Genomic DNA, 20,136 nt, shown 5'->3' with positions numbered 1-20,136 from the left:
AACCGTCACAAATATTATCAATTTTCCACATATTCAATACAATATTGCCGATTGTTTCTACTTACGTAACACATGGCACTGTACGTCATGTAACTTTCCTCTAAACTTGGGTCTGAATCAATTCTATTGGATAAAACTGAAGATCGTAATGGGTAAGTCGTAGTATCTAAATATCACGTGAAGCTACTGCTTCATCTACAATTTACATTTCTATAAATGTATACTTTTGCCAGTCCACATCCTATAGATTTCTCCTTTCCACTGCTTTGTCCGCTTCATCTCTGAAAGATCTTCGGGGTCTGCCTCTCTTCCTTCTTCCTATCGGGCTCTACTCTGTTATTCTATATATCCAACGTTTTTTGTCTGCTCTTCTGACCAACAAAACAGAAAAAACTGGAGAGAGCGGTTGAGTGAAGGAATACAGTGAAAAATGTGGAAATCCTTAGTACATATACAAAGTGGGCCAAAGAAAACAGTCCACCTCGATATTTGGCAGTATTTATTAGATTTTAAGGAAATGACGAAACAGGTCGATTTTTGATCTAAGGGGGACATATTTTTACGGTACATACATCCTGTCATTTGTCAACCCCCTCCCTTCCACTTCCCCACCCCTTATTTTTAAATAGGGAATAGGAGTCGTGTGCTAGCTCATTTGAAAGGTTATTCAATTATCTATTCGATAATATAAACATTAACATAATTATTTAAACAGGGTGTCCAAGAAAGAAATGTTTAAATTAAATTAATTGACACAAAAAGAAGAATTTATGTAATTTATTTAATTCAAAATACATTCTACTGCTGTCACAAAACAGAAAAAAATATTTTTTGATAAATTAACTTTGCTTTTCGCTTAATTTAAATGTTCAGGCTGCCACCCATCTGCCGCTTGGTAGGTTGAATATTGAATTTAAGCAACAAACAATGTTTATTTGTTCAATAAACATTTATTTCTGTTTTCTGTCAGCAGTAGAATGTATTTTGAGTTAAATAAAATACATACATTTTTCTTTTTGTGTCAATTAATTAATTCAAAATAATTTTTCTTGGGCACCCTGTATAAATAATTATGTCAATGTTAATATAATTTAAAACTACTAAGGTAGCCACTTGAGGACACTTTGACCTTTGACCCCTGACGACATGCCTTGACACACAAATAAACGTCAAAACATGACAGGGTAGTAGCTGAATATTTTTGGCCTGAGGGAATAGGAAAACTGTGTCTGTTGAATTTTGAAATTAATTTTTAAAGATATTATTTATAAGGTATTATTTATTTACTACTAAGGTAGCCACTTGAGGACGCTTTGACCTTTGACCCCTGACGACATGCCTTGACACACAAATAAACGTCAAAACATGACAGGGTAGTAGTCAGTTTTAGTTGTTTTTTAGAATACATTATTAATACATAATATATCATAATATTTTTGTAATAAACATGAATGTTACTTGTTAAAGTGCAGTAAACAATAGGACACTAAGTGCACAAACCCATAAATTACATTCATTCTTTTTGTGTCAATTAATTTAATTCAAAATAATTTTTCTTGGACACCCTGTATAAATAATTATGTCAATGTTAATATTACTGAATAGAGAATTGAATAACCTTTCAAATGAGTTTGCACACGAGGAATATATTATATTCCTTATTTAAAAATAAGGGGTGGGGGAAGTGGAAGGGAGGGGTTGACAAATGACAGATGTATGTACCGTAAAAATGTGTAATCCTTAGATCAAAAATCGACCTGTTTCGTCATTTCCTTAAAATCTAATAAATACTGCCAAATATCGAGGTGGACTGTTTTCTTTGGCCCACTCTGTATAAATGTATACTTCTACCTTTTAGCAATAGTGTAATAGTATATTACATACCTAGCGGGAAAGTACTCTATTTCAGCCGAGCAGCAAGGTAGTTTACCGAGGTGCGAAGCACCGAGGTAAACTACAGACGCGAGGCTAGAATGAGTTCCCGCGAGGTTTGTATACTATTTTACTCACAATCGGTTAGTAGTTTATGGATTTCTAATACTCACAATCTACCAATAATAATTTCGTTTCAAATATCTGTATCCATTTTCATTATGTGATAAGATGAATTATTTTAGGTAATTTTCACCTGTGAGATCGTTGCTAGGTAACAAAACAAGTTTGTTGAATCTGACATTTAGGCGATACACGACGCCATTAATTGTACATACAATCAAATTGTGTTTATTTTACAAAAATGTCTGATAGTGAATTTGAATGTACGCCACCAGAACTGCGGGTAGCTGCAGAGAGAGCTACTGAAGGAATAATTCCTGAAAAAAGCAGGGAGAGGTATGAAAACACCTATGAACTATACAATAAATGGCGCGTGGCTAAAGGTGTGCTAATGTAACTATTAATATTTATAATTCCAAATAGTTTCCTTTTTGTTATTGTTGTTGTTTCTTAATTAAATAAATGTCTTTACTCACAATCGGTTAGTAATTTATGGATTTCTAACCTTTGAAGTAATCAGGAAGCGACTTATTACTTACTTTACTTTCCCAGCTAGCCGGGAAAGTACTTTCCCGGCTAGCATCTGTCACTTTTCTACCTGCAAATGTCAATGTCATTTTTGATTAAAAGGTGGTTTAGAAAGAATAGAATCCACTCAACATTTATTTAATTAAGAAACAACAACAACAATAACAAAAAGAAAACTATTTGGAACTATAAATATTAATAGTTACATTAGCACACCTTTAGCCACGCACCATTTAATGTATAGTTCATAGGTGTTTTCATACCTCTTCCTGCTTTTTTCAGGAATAATTCCTTCAGTAGCTCTCTCTGCAGCTACCCGCAGTTCTGGTGACGTACATTCAAATTCACTATCAGACATTTTTGTAAAATAAACACAATTTGATTATATGTACAATTAATGGCGTCGTGTATCGCCTAAATGTCAGATTCAAAAAACTTGTTTTGTTACCTAGCAACGATCTCACAGGTTAAAATTACTTAAAATAATTCATCTTATCACATAATGAAAATGGATACAGATATTTGAAATGAAATTATTATTGGTAGATTGTGAGTATTAGAAATCCATAAACTACTAACCGATTGTGAGTAAAATAGTATACAAACCTCGCGGGAACTCATTCTAGCCTCGCGTCTGTAGTTTACCTCGGTGCTTCGCACCTCGGTAAACTACCTTGCCGCTCGGCTGAAATAGAGTACTTTCCCGCTAGGTATGTAATATACTATTTCTTAAAGGATCTTTTGATTTTTATTTTTGTGTAAATAATTCATTGCAAAAGGTCTGCAAAAATGTATTTATTTTCTTTCCTGGCTTGTTTAATAATTATTCCTAAATACTTATTTTCCAAAAAATATCTTTCTTAATTATCTATCGAGAGGTGTTCTATTGCGTTTTTGATACTTAAAATCCACTTCTTTCCAAAAGTTTCTTTAAGTAGAGGGTACTTTAGGCCTTAGTATTTGTTTTAAAAACTCGATTTGAAGTTGTCATTGGCTTGGAGAAATGTTGGGGTTTTGAAGGGTTCTATTTTACTTTGATTAATAACTAGGTTATCCCAAAAAGATTGGTCATAAATTATACCACGATCTTTACGGATGAAAATACGTAGATTTGACCTAACTAAACTTACGTGGATAGAAATCGGCCCACTTAAAAGTTTGGTCATTTTTGATGTCTAATATTTCCTAAACCTATTGGCCGATTTAAGTGATTTTTTAAACATGTTATAGCCTGATTCTTTAACAATACCACTGTAATAATATTGTTGCTAAACAGGTAAATTTTCATTGTATACCGAGTGTACCAATCAAACTGTGTTTTTTTTTCTCAAAGTTCGCATCACCCTGTGCAATATTCTAGCATTTATAAAATACTGAAATTAAAACTCAACTATAGCCTCAGGTTTTCTTAACATTTTGTTTTTTGATTCATTCGTTTATATTGGATAATACAAAAGTTAGGTACTTTAACAACTAGACATGTTCTTCATCAATACACGGTGTTTCTAAATAAGTACGACAAACTTTAAGAGGTAATTCTGCATGAAAAAATAATGATAGTTGGCTTTATAAACGTATGTCCGCAAAAGTTTCGTTTCCGAGATACGGGATGTTGAAATTTTTCTTGCAAACTGACGATTTATTTATTACTTTAAAACCAGTTGAGATATGCGAATGAAATTTGGCGAGTTTTAAGAGATAGTTATTGCGGATTTTTTGACATAAAATTAAGAATTTTATATTCACCATTAGCGTGCATACGGGTAATATGATCGGTCATATTACACGTATGCGCGCTAATGGTGAATATTAAATTATTAATTGTATGTCAAAAAATGTGCAATAACTACGTCTTAAAACCCACCAAATTTCATTTGCATATCTCAACTGGTTTTAAAGCAATAAATAAATCGTCAGTTTGTAAGAAAAAATTCAACATCCCGTATCTCGTAAACGAAACATTTGCGGACATACCTTTATGATGCAAACGGTCATTATTTTTTTCATGCAGAATTACCCCCCATTAAAGTTTGTCGCACTTATTTAGAAATACCGTGTATTGATGAAGAACATGTCTAGAAAGTACCTAACTTTTTTATTATCCAACATAAACAAATGAATCAAAAAACAGAATGTTAAGAAAACCTGAGGCTATAGTTGGGTTTTAATATTTCAGTATTTGATAAATGCTAGAATATTCAACAGGGTAATGCGAACTTTGAGAAAAAAACACTGTTTGATTGGTACACCCGGTATACAATGAAAATTTACTTGTTTAGCAACAATACTATTACAGTGGTATTGTTAAGAAATCAGGTTATAACATGTTCAAAAAATCATTTAAATCGGCCCACAGGTTTAGGAAATATTAGACATCAAAAATGACCAAATTTTTAAGTGGGCCGATTTCTATGCACGTGAGTTTATATGAAAAAGTGTTTTTTAATATTACTGCAAAATAGTTAAAAACTTTTATGAAAATTTAATTATGTGTTAACATGTCATATATTATTACCATGCGTAATTTCTTTACAAACTTTATGACATTTCCAAAAAATAACACAAACGTATGATATTTACCTGCCAAATGCAGTGGAGTAGAATTTCTACCCTGTGCGTCTCTGCAGTTGATATTATCGGATGTTACCAGTCTTTGAACTCTCGCTAAGTTACCCTTTTTCGCTGCATCTAATAGAGCTGAATTGCCTTTTAACAAATCTGCGACATCTTGGTCGTTCTCTCGCACTAAATCTAAGGGAGTGGCTCCATCTCGATTTTTCTTGCTAGGATCCGCTCCATGCTATAATAAAAATATACTTTATTAATTAATATTATATAATAAAGTGTATAACCAACAACTTATGTAAACAATTTTGTGGTAGAACTTGCTCTATATTATCATGGATTTGAACAATTTTTCGAAGCTCTTTTCCACTACGGGCAAGGTATATTTTCAAAACATAAATTTTAAACGGAAATAAATGTTTGATATCCTGGAATAAAATCGGTAATTTGGTACTAAGCCAGATCAAATCGTAGATGATCCATCAACTTAGCATTGACTCAATCATCGAACATTTTCTTCGACATGATACGTTTGCAAATAGTCTTTAGTGAACATGGCTTGTCTTGGCAGATAATACAGTCAACGAATAAGTAGTTTTCTTACCTTTAATAGCAACTTGACAATTTCGTATTTCCCTTTGGCCGCTGCTTCATGAAGCGGTGTAAATTTCCACAAATCAGCAACATTTACACTGGCTCCGTGTTTGACCAGCAATTCAGTCACTTCATAATGACCATAGGAACAAGCATTGTGTAAAGGAACTAAACCACTGAAAATGGGAAAAAATACGACTATGAAAATTATGTACAATATTTTTATGTATCATATATTATAAATTTTTATTTAGACAAATAAATCAGCATAAACTGCTAAGAGTTATCAACCCGGAACATAAAAAACAGTGTATGCCCCTGCTAAGGTGAAACATATCAAAAAAAATATAAATATCTTAAGTATAAAAATACAAATATATTGTCTAAGTTAACCAACTTGTGCACTCGTGTTGATTATGTGCGTAGCTATCTAATGCTAGTATTTATTTTTAGATATTGGCAATGCTTAACACTGAAATTAACCCTGTTAAAATATGATAAGGCGCTATTGCTAAGCCACCCATATTCAAAATTCGAGGCTTATTTCAGTGGCAGGTATCAACCTGCCATAATATCACAAGTTGTACTTGAGAATTTTTCTTTTCTAACAAATGCATTATCACTATTTAGGGCAATATTTAAAAATGAACGGTATTTATCACACATCCACTCTCGACATAAATCCATAGATTACATGACACTCTTCACAATGAAGCCAACGGCTAAAAGAATGTGTTAGGCCAAAAAACAGATTTTCCATTTTTTTAGGGTTATGGCACTATTGAAGTCGGGGTGCGAGATATAGATCTATTACATCTATACATCTATTTTAGATCAAAAGCTCGTTCTACATGAGCTATCATTATCAGATGAAATCAAACGAAATATACAACTTGCATGGACAGTATTTAGTAAGTTAAAATCAGTCTTTAGATGCCCTTCGACACATCAATAATGACAAATTCTACAATGTGTTCTCCCCACTATAACCTACGCTTCCGAAGCATTTTTCTTCTTTTCTCTAGGTCTACAATCATGTATGGGTTTGTTCCTCTTCAACAATTGTACTCAATTCCTTTCCCTACCGTATGCGACTCTTTTCCAGCTGCAGAATCATAAAATGTTTAAATATTCCACGCCCTCTAACCGTCTGTCTATCTTCGGAGAGTTTCCATTTTTAAGATTTCTTGTGTTTCTATCGTTATAAATTCATTCTGCTTTAAAATAGGTCCATTCCTCAGCAGCAGCTTCTTATTCATCGTTATTAAGGACATGCGGCAAATTACAGATTTTGAATATAATTTGTTCGAGCCATTTAAATATCGTATTAATTGTTGCTTGTTTTATGTGCACCCTGTATGTAAAACCGTTAGTTTATTGAGAAGTGTTAAAGCGCTAAGTAGCGAATATTTTTGTAATATAGGCATATCCAACCTTCTTCCACTTATCTGTTTGTTTTGATAATAATTACGTCAGATACATATCGGCTCATATTGTTTTGTTGAATCGGCAAAAACCTTTGAATATGCGCTGGGAAAAATTTAACCTTGGTGTAGGTACCGAGAATATCGGCCAGTGAATGTCGTAAAATATTTCGTATTCAGAAGTATTACTGAGATATCGGTTGGATGTGCGTGGTTTCGCGTCGCCGGTAAAAAAAGAACTTTTTAAGATACCGTATGAGTATGAGTGGTAATATTAAGTTCTACAAGATACTGTAATGCATGTTTGACATTCAGGGTTACGGTACAAACATTTTAATTATACGCGGAGTTTTATAATTATCCATACTAGAGATATACTGTTTATTTTTCGCCCTTTAATATTTTGCAAGCTGTTAATCTCTTTGATTTAAAGCTGATTATAGAAAATAGAAGTACAAAGTCTTTTCAAAAATGAAAAACCATTTTTCTTTTATTTAATTTCGAATCTCGGGGGTTTGTTAAGAGCGGGTAGCCCTTTCAGATAGCCCCCACATAATAGAGATTTACAAATTGATAATTGAATGTAATTACAACGTTTTTATACACTTGGCTTGGTCTTTGTCACTATGTCCGGGTAATCTTGTGATCCATTTTAAATATACTTTCAGGTTACGTAGACTGAAATTATCACCTGGAATTCTGAAAATTTCAGGTGTCTGCGTTCAGAGTTTAGTTATAGCTCAATACTCGATTCAAATGCAATACTTAACAGCTTTTTCTATGGATGCATTAAGTTTTATTTTTTATTTTAATCCATTTTAAATCTAAATAATGCAATGATATTTAGATCTAGCTTATACGTCTATCTCAATATATTAAATCAAATAATGGTGTAGTGGCTGCATACCTGGAACCCGAACCCAGGAGGCTCGGGTCCGATTCCCGGCATCTCAAATCCTTTTTGTTTTTAAAATTGACATTTTCATTTGAAAAAGAATTGTTTTATTATACTTTTTATATCGTGTCCTATAAATAATAAAAACATGGTAATATAAAAAGTTTTTTTTTTATAAAAGTGTAATTATTTTTTACCCTTTATCTTTGGCATGAACATCAGCTCCTTGCTGCAACAAGAATTCTACTACAGCTACTCTATTATATCCAGAGGCAAAATGTAGCGGAGTTGAGTGTCTCCCATCCAAATCACGACAATTCACTATATGAGGATAGGATCCGAGCAGTCTTTGAACTTGATCTATGTCTCCAGATTTAGCGGATTCGAGAACTTGACATTCGACATCAGCGCTTCCTGTAGGAGGATCTGAAAAAGGATAAAATTTATTAAGGTTGTAATCTTCATTATTTATATATCAGTAAACAACTCCACAATTATTCAATATATATGGGGAGCATATTATGAGAAGAGCACTTGAAGGATGGGAAAAAGGCATCTCAATAAATGGTCATAAAATAAACAACCTACGTTTCGCAGATGACACAGCCCTTCTTGCAAATAGTCAAGTAGAGCTGATTGATCTTATACGACTGGTCAAAAACGAAAGTCAAATATTTGGTCTGTAATTAAACATATCAAAGACAATGCAATTAAACATATCATGATAGTGGATAGACTACATAACAATCATTCACACATAACCACGATTGACCGGTTTGAGGTTGTGAGCTCCTACTTATATCTGGGATCATTGATCACAAACACAGGTTCATTACAGGGGTCCTATTTTCGAATTCATTCGAGCATATTTGGCATACGAAATTAGAAGAAATTCGCTTGAAATCCAGTTTATTGTATTTTCGAATACTTCGTGTACGAATTATTTCGTATTGGCTCCGTGCGTCTCCCCTCTACTTACAGTCACGTGACACGCTGTCAGATTTTGTCAGGACGTTTTAACATTGAGTCTTATGGGATTATTTTGTTAAACTTGAATATTTTATTTTGTAGTGATAATAACCGAATACAATTGTTAGAATTCATTAGTTATTAATTTATACTGTAATTTATAGTGCAACAAAAATATTTTCTTTTTCGTTAATAAAGATTTATTGACATAAACTGCGATAGTGAGGTTATGTATACAAAATCAAACTGATAATCAATAATCAATATTGGAAATAGAATAATTTACATCAGATTAAGTGCGTTTTTATTTTCTGTTTATATTAATACATAATATCACTAGCGTGACACGGCATTTTTTTTAATGTCTCATTTAAACATACACAAAGCGTCCTGATAAAATTTCAAAAAACCGCCACCATGAGCAGGTCGGTCGATTTTGCTTTGACACTTTGTTAACGCTCAGAGCGAATATGACGACTCGAATGGGTATGAACTATGGAGACCTACACAGAGGAGAGGAATCGAGATAGGACGACCTTGAAATTTTTGTACACAATTTTGCCTGTTTGCTTGGTTTCTCGCTAGGGCGGCGGTGGCGTAGAAATAGATGCTACTTTTGCATTGGAGTGAATGTGAAAGTTTCGAAAATAATTAATTATTCGTAGTTAATATAAGATTATTGGTTTTGGTGGTTAATATTATTTAAATATGAGTGCCAAGAAAGCTTACACTAAAAGAACTTGCTTCGTACCGGGATTTATATCGAGTTATCGTTCCGATAAAAAATTCAAAAGGGAACTTAACGAAGTTAATAAAGACTTTTTATAAAGATTTGTCTTTATGTTATTTATAACGTTCGTGGATTAAACCTATTCGTTTGTATGTTATTTCCTTCGGTGTAAATAAAATTTGTGCCTATTATTGGTTTTTATTTTAACCTGAAAATTATAGTGATAATAGTAGGACGATCTTGAAAGTTTTTCTGTCGAAACAATGCATTTTTTGAGACAAAATATTTCACAAAAATTAACATTAATTTTATAAAAGTCAGACTATCGTCTGCGTAGTTTATAGACATATATTTTTATTAAATAAATTTAAACATCTGATAGGTAAGCTTTCAGAATATAGATAAATTAAGTATTAAAAAAAAAGCAGTTTAAATTTTGATAAAAAGAATAATTAAAAAAAATTGATCAATAAACTTCAAATTATTTAAATAACTTTTTAAACTTTTTAAAAACAATTACGTACAGTTAAGTCAATTTTTTCAACTAACAAACTTTTTGATATCAGTTACAAAGATATTAAAAAATTAATTTGCAGTTGAAATACCATTGGTATATAAATGTGGCAGTTAGATAATGTGACAAAATATTTCCGCTTCAAAATAAGCTGTCCTACATATTAAAGTAATGACAAATTTAAATTTGATGTCACATCTCCATCTACAATGGTATATAAAGAATACACTTTTTACCACACGTCGATATGTTATAAGGTTAAAATAATTTATTTTTGGCATAAAACATATTCAGCTACAATCCACCAATAAATTAATGTCTAATTACGCTAAAAACAAAAATAAAATGAGTTAAATATTAAATAAGTCCATAAGAGCTAATGTATTTGTAGCACCTATTCGAACACTTGCGCCTCTAGCGGCGATTGCTGAAAGTTGAATTAGAGGTTGAAAAGTTAGCCCACAAACGATGCATTGCGTTTCCACTCCTTCTTACAGGTCTCTATAGTATGAACCATTCGAATTTGGATGCTCGTATACGAATTGTTGTTGTCATTTCAAGGTCATTTCAGTTGTCATTGATAGTTTTAGCGGATAGTTTTAATCCTTGTATACAATATTTTTACATTGAACTTTCTTTGCAATGGCTCATTTAAATAATTTTTTAATAGAAAGAAGGATATGTTGTACGATAATGCATTGAATATATAACCTAACCTAACTTTATGTACGTATTTTAGCATTGGATCTAAGCTCTCAGCTTGACGTATGACACTGTTGCCATATCCTCAATTTTTTTATTAACTATTTATATGGGAAATAAGCCACATTTAAATTGAAAAAAAAAGAAGTGTGGAGAAAGAAATTAATGGTATTGGGAAAACCTGGGCAGAAATAAAGATTAGTGCAAAGGATAGGACAGAATGGAGGCAGACAGTTGACGCCCTATGCTCCGCATGGAGTGAAGAGGAATAAGTAAGCAAGTAAATTGAAAAAAATAATTTTATTTAACGTTTCTACGCCCAAATCGGGTGTCGTTGTGAAAATACAAAATACTACTAAAATAAACAAAAATGTTGTTGCTAAGTAAAATATTCTTCTAATAATTTATTTAATCTGACTCATTTATATTGGTAAATCAGTAGGATTGTCAATCCTATTCACTGCGCCAATTAACTTCGAACACTCCTTGTATAGGTTTTTAAAAAAGATTTATTTAAAATAATCTACAAAATACGTCTTTATTGTTAGAGAACAGATTCTAAACTGATTTAAAAATGAAACAATTACAACTAACATGGTAACAAACTATGAAATACAATAATGCTGAAAATGCTGAAACAATATACGCTTCCTGGCCAACGTCCTCTAACCTTGTACACACACTGCTGTTCCTACACTATAACTTCTATATATTATTAATATTATTTATAATTTAAACATATTAAAGTCAGAATTTGGTATTAGTTTTTTGAAGGTAAATTAAATGTAAGACCAAATACTTACGATGTCGGGATAGTATCACGAGGTTTTTTCCTGGTTTTCCCTCGTGATTTACTATGGAATCTCTAACGCGACAATTTTACTGCCATCGTTGCATTTGGTTGTCTTTTTAAAGGCAGATCACATGCTATGATTTTTTTGTGACGGATATTCTTGAGTTGGGATTGATTCCATGTAATCGAATGAACTATCTTTTAGTAAAGTCGTCCCAGGAACGCAACTCATAAATATTGGCGATATCATTTTAAAGTCTTCTACTTTAAAATGTATAATATACGTCTGAATTGCCAATATAAATGAGTCAGATTAAATAAATTATTAGAAGAATTTTTTTACTTAGCAACAACATTTTTGTTTATTTTAGTAGTATTTTGTATTTTGACAACGAAACCCGATTTGGGCTTCGAAACGTTAATAAAATCATTTTTTTTTTTTGGTAAAATTGTGGCTTATTTCCCATTAAAAGTAATTGATTATAAAAATGCCACAAGAAAATAGCTTCAGAACAACATTAAGAAACCGCCACGAAGTAAGTAAACAACGCCAACCAAGTGCACTTGGTTTTATGAAAAATAATGCAAACAAAGTCACATTTTCCTATTTTGAAAACATTATTTACTTCACATGTTTACTAACCTTGGAGTATCTTAAGAACATTTTCACCAGCTACCTGGGTAGCAGTATATCCTTGCAAAGATACAATCGTAGCATCTACACTGTAACTCAATAAAATTCTGCATGCCTGAACGTTGTCTTCTCTGGCAGCTCTATGAAGAGCTGTTTGTCCAAGACCATCTAAAGCGTTTACTTTGGCTCCGTGCCTTAATAAAACGTCCATCAGATCGTAGTGAGAACTGTCGGCTGCTAAATGTAGAGGAGTTAAAAAGTCTTTGTTCTTTTCGTTGAGAGGCGCGCCCTTCCTAAAATAAAAAAAATAATATTTAAATTCTACATTACATTGATATACAAAATTTTGTACAGCTTTTTCTAGTCTACATACACTACTTATGTCAACACATATGGACAACCCGGTCCTACTGACTCCGACCCAATCTCTGTAATTGTTTCTTTGTACAAAACAACCATCACATCTACTATGGATTAATCCCATTGATAACACATACAAGTAAAATCTTTGAATTTTGAATTTACAACCTCCCGAAAGATCAAAAGAAAACAATGTTCCCATCTATCTCTGTTGTCTGGACTACGGGAAAGCCTTCCATAACGCACAATGGTAATTACTACGGCCAATTTTTCTTAATATGAACATTCCGATTCAGTCTAGCTGAACTACTACAAAGTTTGTGTGACAACAATGAAGCAATCTTCGCGGAGCAAAATTAGAAAAGGCACTAGATAAGGCTGCATATTATTTCCAAGGCAATTTAACCTATATATGCAGGTTAAATAACCTAGGCATTTCAGTAAGTGAAGGTGTACAATCTTCGCTTTGCAGATGACGTATTGTTTACAGACCAAAGTAAAGAAGATTTTATATTGATACTCGACAAAATAAAAACATTTAGCGAAGAACATTGACTACGAATTAATAAAAACAAGATAAAAGTAATCAATTTAATATAACTGACAGAACATTTAATATGTTAAGTTCTCAAAAAAAGACAAAATGCATGGTTTTACCAGCAAATCTGCCAAGATGTAAATTAGAGTTGGAGGGTCAGATAATAGAACAAGTGATGAATTTAAATATCTAGGCATCACACTATCTAGCTACGAAAAGCTCAAAACAGAAGTTTAAGATCAAGCGAATAAAGCCGCAGGTTGCCTGAATGACACAATATGGAGAAATGAAAAAGAAAAGAAATGAAAGGCAAAATTTACAAAACAGCAATCACACCAATAACGACATACGCGACAGAAACACGACCTGACAAAGAGAGAACAAGAAGATTGCTAGAAACAGCAGAGATGAAAACCCTTCAAAAAATCGATAGTAAGAGACTATGGGACAGAGCTATAATAGGTCAGGGTAATAAGACAAAAATATACCCTGTTCGTGACACTTTAACAGCCAGTGTACTGAAGCGTTTTTTTCGACAGGTAATACCTATAAGAACAAATTGTAACTATTTGCTGCGTAGGATCTGGCGGTCATTTTTAGTTATAAACAATTTATTGTCAAAAAACGGCCTTTTTCCTTTTTATTTTAATTAATGGAAAACAGTAAGACATGGTCTTCTTAGTACAAACATCTTCGAGAGAATGGAAAAACCTTTAAAATGGCGTATTACAAAGTTTAATATACTCAGTTATTGTTAATATAATTGCGATAAAAGGTTGAAATTTCAAAAAAATTAATTTCGCAATAACTATTGTGTAAATAAGTGTACAGCTTTGAAATTTTTGTCAAATAAGGGTTCTTTGGTGCTTAATATGTGATAAAAATTTCAAAGCAATTCATTCAATTGTTTAAATTTTATTCAAATTGTTTATCCCAGAGAGCTTTTTTGCAATAACATAAGTCAGAAAAAAATACTATTAGAACCATTCTACAGGTGTCAAATGAAATAGCATGAGCTAAACTTTAAAATTTATTGCATATTTATTTCAAAAAAATGCATTTATTAGTAATAAATAATTATGCAAAAGTATCATCAATTTTTCCTTATAAACTTTTTGAATAACTTTTTTTTCAAAAAAAAATATATATTTTTACCGTGTTTTAGGTGCACAACTACCAAGTAATGTTATGTATATATGATAATTGGTGAAAAATTGTAATATATATAATTTATTATATAAAAAAAAAAAAAAATTTATATCTGTGGCAAAAAGTTTATCTAATGCCATCCCCTCTTTGTGAACACACACACATAAAAAAAAATAAAAAAGTTTATAAGGAAAAATTGACCATACTTTTGCATAATTTATTACTAATAAATGCATTTTTTTATTTACTTTTTTTAAACCAATTTGAAAGATTAGCTCATGCTCTTTCATTCGACACCTGTAGAATGGTTCTGACATTATTGTTTTCTGACTTATGTTATTGCAAAAAAAGCTGTCTGGAATAAACAGTTTGAATAAAATCTAAACAATTGAATGAATCGCTTTGAAATTTTTGTCACATATTAAGCACCAAAGAACCCTGATTTGACAAAAAGTTCAAAGCTGTACACTTATTTTTACAATAGTTATTGCGAAATTATTGTTTTTGAAATGTCGAACTTTTTTCGCAATTATATTAACAATAAATGAGTATATTAAACTTTATAATACGCCATTTTAAAGCTTTTTCCATTCTCTCGAAGATGTTTGTACTAAGAAAACCATAAGTCTTACTGTTTTCCATTAATTTGAAAAAAAAAAGAAAACAAGGCCCTTTTTTGACACTAAATTGTTTATAAATAAAAATGGCCGCCAGATCCTACGCAGGAAATAGTTCTACAATTTGTTCTTATAGGTATTACCTGTCGAAAAAACGCTTCAGTACCCTGGCTGTTAAAGTGTCATGGAATAGCTATTTGTATAACAAGGGAGGAAAGTGCTACTTTTCCTCCCGAGAATGAAGTTTCCTCCCTCAAGGGAGGAAAAGGCACTTTACTCACATGTTATACATATGGTTTTTCCTCCTTCCTCAAATAACAAGTCATTTTTTCATTTTTACTTAATTTATTTATGTAACTAACCAACAAAATTTATTAGAACTAAAACTAACAAGTACATACAATATAACTGTCAACTGTCAAATATAAGTCAAATTAATAATGTAAACATTGTTAAATCAAAATAGCAATTTACTGTTTTTTACCATTCTGCAAAATACAGAGTGTTTTATAAATAAACGTTAAAATGTATAGGAACGTACGCAATAGAAAATAGATATTGTACAGGGCGTCAATAAGTTATATTTCATGAATGAAATACCATGACGTCACTTTTACTTTTCCTCCCTAGGGAGGAAAAATATTTTCCTCCCTAGAGAGGAAAAGTACAACTTTGCTCCCTACAATCAGGTCCGGAAAAGTATACTTTCGGTAGAGGTAGGTGGAAAAAAACCTTATTACCCTGGACTAGAAGTACAGATATACGACGGAGATGCAATGAGGAGAACATTAATAATCTAAGAAACAGAAGGGTAGAATGGAATGACCACATAAGCCGATTGACAACAAATGGAGTAGTAAGGATGGTTCCCAATAGGAAGACGATCGGTGGGAAGAGCACGAAAACCATGGCACAACAACTTACTGGAGGCACATTGAAAAACAGACATGGCCACACAAAAAGAAGAAGAAAGCGAAGAAGATAAAAGTAATGACTCTCGATATAACCAACAACAACAGATCAAAAATTGATTTTTGGGCCACCACTGTGGCTTTAGGGTGCTAAGAAAGTAAAATATGCATAGGTCAGAATGTGTAGCAGACAGTGTGTTCTTTTATTTTCCATCAATAAAATAAATAGGTGACGAAAAAAAAACAAAAACTGGAGCCCGCCAAAGCATTTCTGAGGATTACGGCGCCACTGTGCCGCAACGGTTGCTTATACGAAAAAAATGCATAGAACCTTATTTGTAGAGAAAATAGTGCAAAAAATGCATAGGTAATGAAAAACTCGTAAAAACATGCTCGCCAAGGGATAGGGGTAGTTTCCGCAGTTTATTTTCAGGGATATGGGTAGTTTCCGCAGGGATGTTGCAATAATCATATATATTTATGAAAAACGCTATTGATGGAGCATGTGCCCATATGGGTCAAAAAGCAAAAAAAAAAATTTTAACCCCCCATTTTATTTTATTTTTTTGGCTACAGTGGTTGCACCAAGAAATCTCTTTTGGTGTCCATGCATGGGTAATTAGAACGTGCACAAAATGATATATGAATCATTTTACCCGCGAGCAGTCGCGCCGTTAGAAAAAATCTAACATTTTATCCTTTTTCGTGATAACTTGATGAAACATTTTGCAACATAACTTTCCACTCGTAGGTGCCTCGAGGAAGGGTAAAGTAAAGCGTAGGTTTATTTTTTTTTTCTTCTTATTCTTCTTTTTTTATGGCTTTGGTGAGAAAAATTAGCTTTAATAATTAGCATTACAAGTAAATAAAAATACTATAACATAAAGATTTGTTGTAAATTCGCGTCTAAATTCATATTGTAGTGTGAAGGATTCCAAAAAATCACTTTCTTTATTAATTCATCTTTTTTAGGGTGGTTCCGGGGAAAAAATGGGGGTGCATTATACAAATTTGTAAATAACACCATTACACGGGTAATCGCTGAAAGTTTTTTTACTCTAGCATAAGCGGTTCAGTTGGTATAAAAAGGGAATTTTTAATATGTAACACCCTGTAATTAAAAAATGGGCAATTGCCCTTAAATGAAACCTATACCAAAAAATCAGCCACTTATTTGTGATTAATTGCCGCAGGGTTTTTTCTTGATATCCATTACAGTTAGGGAAAAATAATTTTTTTTAAAAACATGTTTTTTAAAAACTTGTCAACTTTGGGGCTCCACCCCCGCTAAACAGTGGGTGATACGACATATGCTGTCGGGAAATAAATAGTAGGAAATATAGTCCTCGTCATATTTCTATTAAGGAAATTTTTTGCATAACGTACAGGAAGGGCTACGTTTCGCAAAAAACCACAAATTACCCCCTTTAAAGGGATGAAAAGGGGGTTCCGGGACGAAATTTTTTAAGAAAAAGTTAGTCTCATAATAAGCGCCCCTTTATATACCAGAAAAAAAAAATAAAACCGGACTTGTGTCCATTTTGCGAGGTTCAACCGCTGTTTCCTACACTATACCCTCGCAAGTTTTTTTTTCAAGTTATTTTCATGGAATCAAATATAAAAGAGGTTTAATAATAATTGTGGTTTATTCTCAAAAAAGTAGTAGTTAAAGTTTTTAGCTGTTAGTTCAGGAACTTTCAGCCTCGTATTTTTCAAGCACATTAACAATGGCATTAACCTTGTTTACAACATTCCTTATTTTAAAAATGATTTTATTATACATTAGATAATTTTACATATTGACGTCATTATCTTATTTTTTTACGATAATTACAGCATAATTATAATAAATATTTTCTGTATGCAAAATAATTAGTATAAATATCAATAAACATTTAAAAGGGTAATAACTTTTCGGTATTGTTTTGTATTTTAAAAGTATTATTTGTTATTCCATTGAAAGAAAAATAAATATTAGGGGATTAGAACAAATAGTCATACTATTACTTTTTTAATACCCCGCTAAAATTTCTTCCGATTAAAGGAAATGTCCGATGAATTGGAGATTCCTACTCATCTGGATTCACTGGTAACGTCCTTCAATCGGAAGAAATGTATTCCCATTCCGCTTGGCCACGCCATAACTTGAGAACAGCTTTACCGATTTCATTCATCTTTTCTTTTTTTTAAGTTTTCTAATAGCATAAGTAAAAATAAACTCAAAAAACAGTAAAATGTATTCTTACGGATTTGGTAGCTTTTTTGAAAAAAAAAACACACATACAGTGCGTTTTTACATTTTTACATTTTTAAGAATATATAAAATCTTACCTTATTAGTGTTTCTAAAACTTGCTTTCTTTTAGGATAAAGGGAGGTGACGGCTGAATGTAAAGCGGTATCCCCCGAATAGGGATGTTTAAAACCAATTATATCCGCAGTAAGATACTTCTTAATTTTTGTCGTGTCAGCTTGTCGTGCTGCATCAAGTAAAAGATGGCCTTTATATTCATCTAAAACAAAAACTATTAGTGAAAAAAAAGTATATAACACATTCTTGGTTTATTTGTAAAATCAGACTTGATGAGAAAATTAAGTGAATAATGTAATATAGTTTCGACTATAACTTGTGTGAATCCTTAGTAAGTACAATGCCACATAGGAATTCCGCGGTTGTAAAGACGCGTGGCGATATAAGCCCATATGAAAATAGTAGTTTTTTTTAATTGTCCGAACTCGAATTGTCTCCAATTCAAAGTTTATAGAAACGAATCCATTTTAATATTTTATTGAAGTTATACTTCTTTAGGCGCGTTAGGAGTAAATTTATATGTGCGCGAATTCATCTTAAGTCTTGGTCCTGGAAGCAAGTTTTATAAGAATTGTAGTGACTTTTTAAATAGTTTTTAAAAGCAACAGGTACGTAATTGTAAATGTTTCAGTATTGTAATAAAAAATTACATAGATACTTACCTATTTGGAAAATGTATGTCCCTATCTAGTAGGTAATGCTTTGATTTACATAATTTGATTACAAACAAAATTTCTACCAATCTTCATCTAATATATTGTTTTCTTACTCTATGTTTTGTTGTATTTTAATATTTTAATTCCACAAAAATCAAACTAATTTGATTAAATTCAGAACTGTCAAACAGTAAAACGTTCAGTTGGACTATCTTCGCACATGACAGGTACGTGTAAGTGGCTAAATGAGTAGAGGCTTCGTTTTTAAATCCTAAGCAGCCTAATAAACGCGGGTTCGAATCCCAATGCAAGTTTTTATTTATTTTTTTATTTTTTTTTTATACATTTTATGATTGTAAGTATATTTGTTATGGTCGGTTCGCTAAACTCAGACACAACTGGCTAGTGAATTTAGTAAGTAATTTTGCCAATTTGGTAAAATTGGCAAAAAAAAAATAAATTACTAAACAGTTAATCATTACTAAATAGTTAATAATTACTAAATAGTTAAAGTAATTTTGCCAAAATTGGCCAAAAAGAAAAAAATTATCAACTAAAATCACTAGCCAGTTGTGTCTGAGTTTAGCGAACAGACTATATTATGTAATTTTTTTCAGAAAATGTGTATGTTGTTAAAATTTTTGCAAACAATTATTGTTCAGAAATAATTTCTTTGTGGCATTTTTCAATGTTTTTGTGTTTGTGCGTGTTTTATTCTTTTATTTTTTTAATTTTTGGTATTGGTTTAATAAAAATTTTTGGAAAGTAGTAAGTATTAAAATTAGTTTCATATTTAAATAAATAAAATATAAATAAACTGTTTAAAGTACATATTAATTTCGTTGGAATCATATAATAGAAGTGTAACTTCTTCCGTGCGTACAAAGTACACACACATTCTTTTTTAAGATGTTCCTGCCATAAGAATGCCACATGTCCATTTTCAATAAAAAATCTTTACGAGTTTTCGATATATGGAAAAAATCGATTTTCATTTTGTAACTTCAAAGGGCTGTAACTTTTTTTATGTGCACATATTTGTACTAAGGTAAGTTAGGTTAAATCGATCTATTTTTGGTCCCAGAATATGTGATTTCATTTATGACCTGCATTTTTGTTACACCCTGTATAACATGAGACTTGAATTCTTCGAAATAGAGGTATAGAATATAATAGAGAACATTAAAGATCTCCTGGGTGGAGCATAGTACTAAATTGTTGGAAAATTAATAATGAAAGTGAAAATTATTAT

At 31.7% G+C, this 20,136-nt stretch overlaps 1 protein-coding gene across 1 annotated transcript in view; it reads right to left on the bottom strand.

Moving 5' to 3' along the window:
• LOC114326696 (poly [ADP-ribose] polymerase tankyrase) overlaps positions 1–20,136 on the bottom strand; it is a 117,302-nt gene that overhangs the window by 61,118 nt on the left and 36,048 nt on the right. The window contains exons 5-9 of the mRNA XM_050650151.1: positions 18,250–18,430; positions 12,353–12,636; positions 8,199–8,427; positions 5,693–5,858; positions 5,104–5,323 (exon numbers count right to left, since the gene is read on the bottom strand). Of these exons, the coding sequence (XP_050506108.1) occupies positions 5,104–5,323; positions 5,693–5,858; positions 8,199–8,427; positions 12,353–12,636; positions 18,250–18,430 (1,080 nt within the window). The remainder of the gene's footprint in view (positions 1–5,103; positions 5,324–5,692; positions 5,859–8,198; positions 8,428–12,352; positions 12,637–18,249; positions 18,431–20,136) is intronic.

The sequence above is a fragment of the Diabrotica virgifera genome, chromosome 5 (genome assembly GCF_917563875.1).
Source record: "Diabrotica virgifera virgifera chromosome 5, PGI_DIABVI_V3a".
NCBI classification, from domain to species: Eukaryota; Metazoa; Arthropoda; class Insecta; order Coleoptera; family Chrysomelidae; genus Diabrotica; species Diabrotica virgifera.
This window is presented reverse-complemented; position numbering and strand designations above follow the sequence as displayed.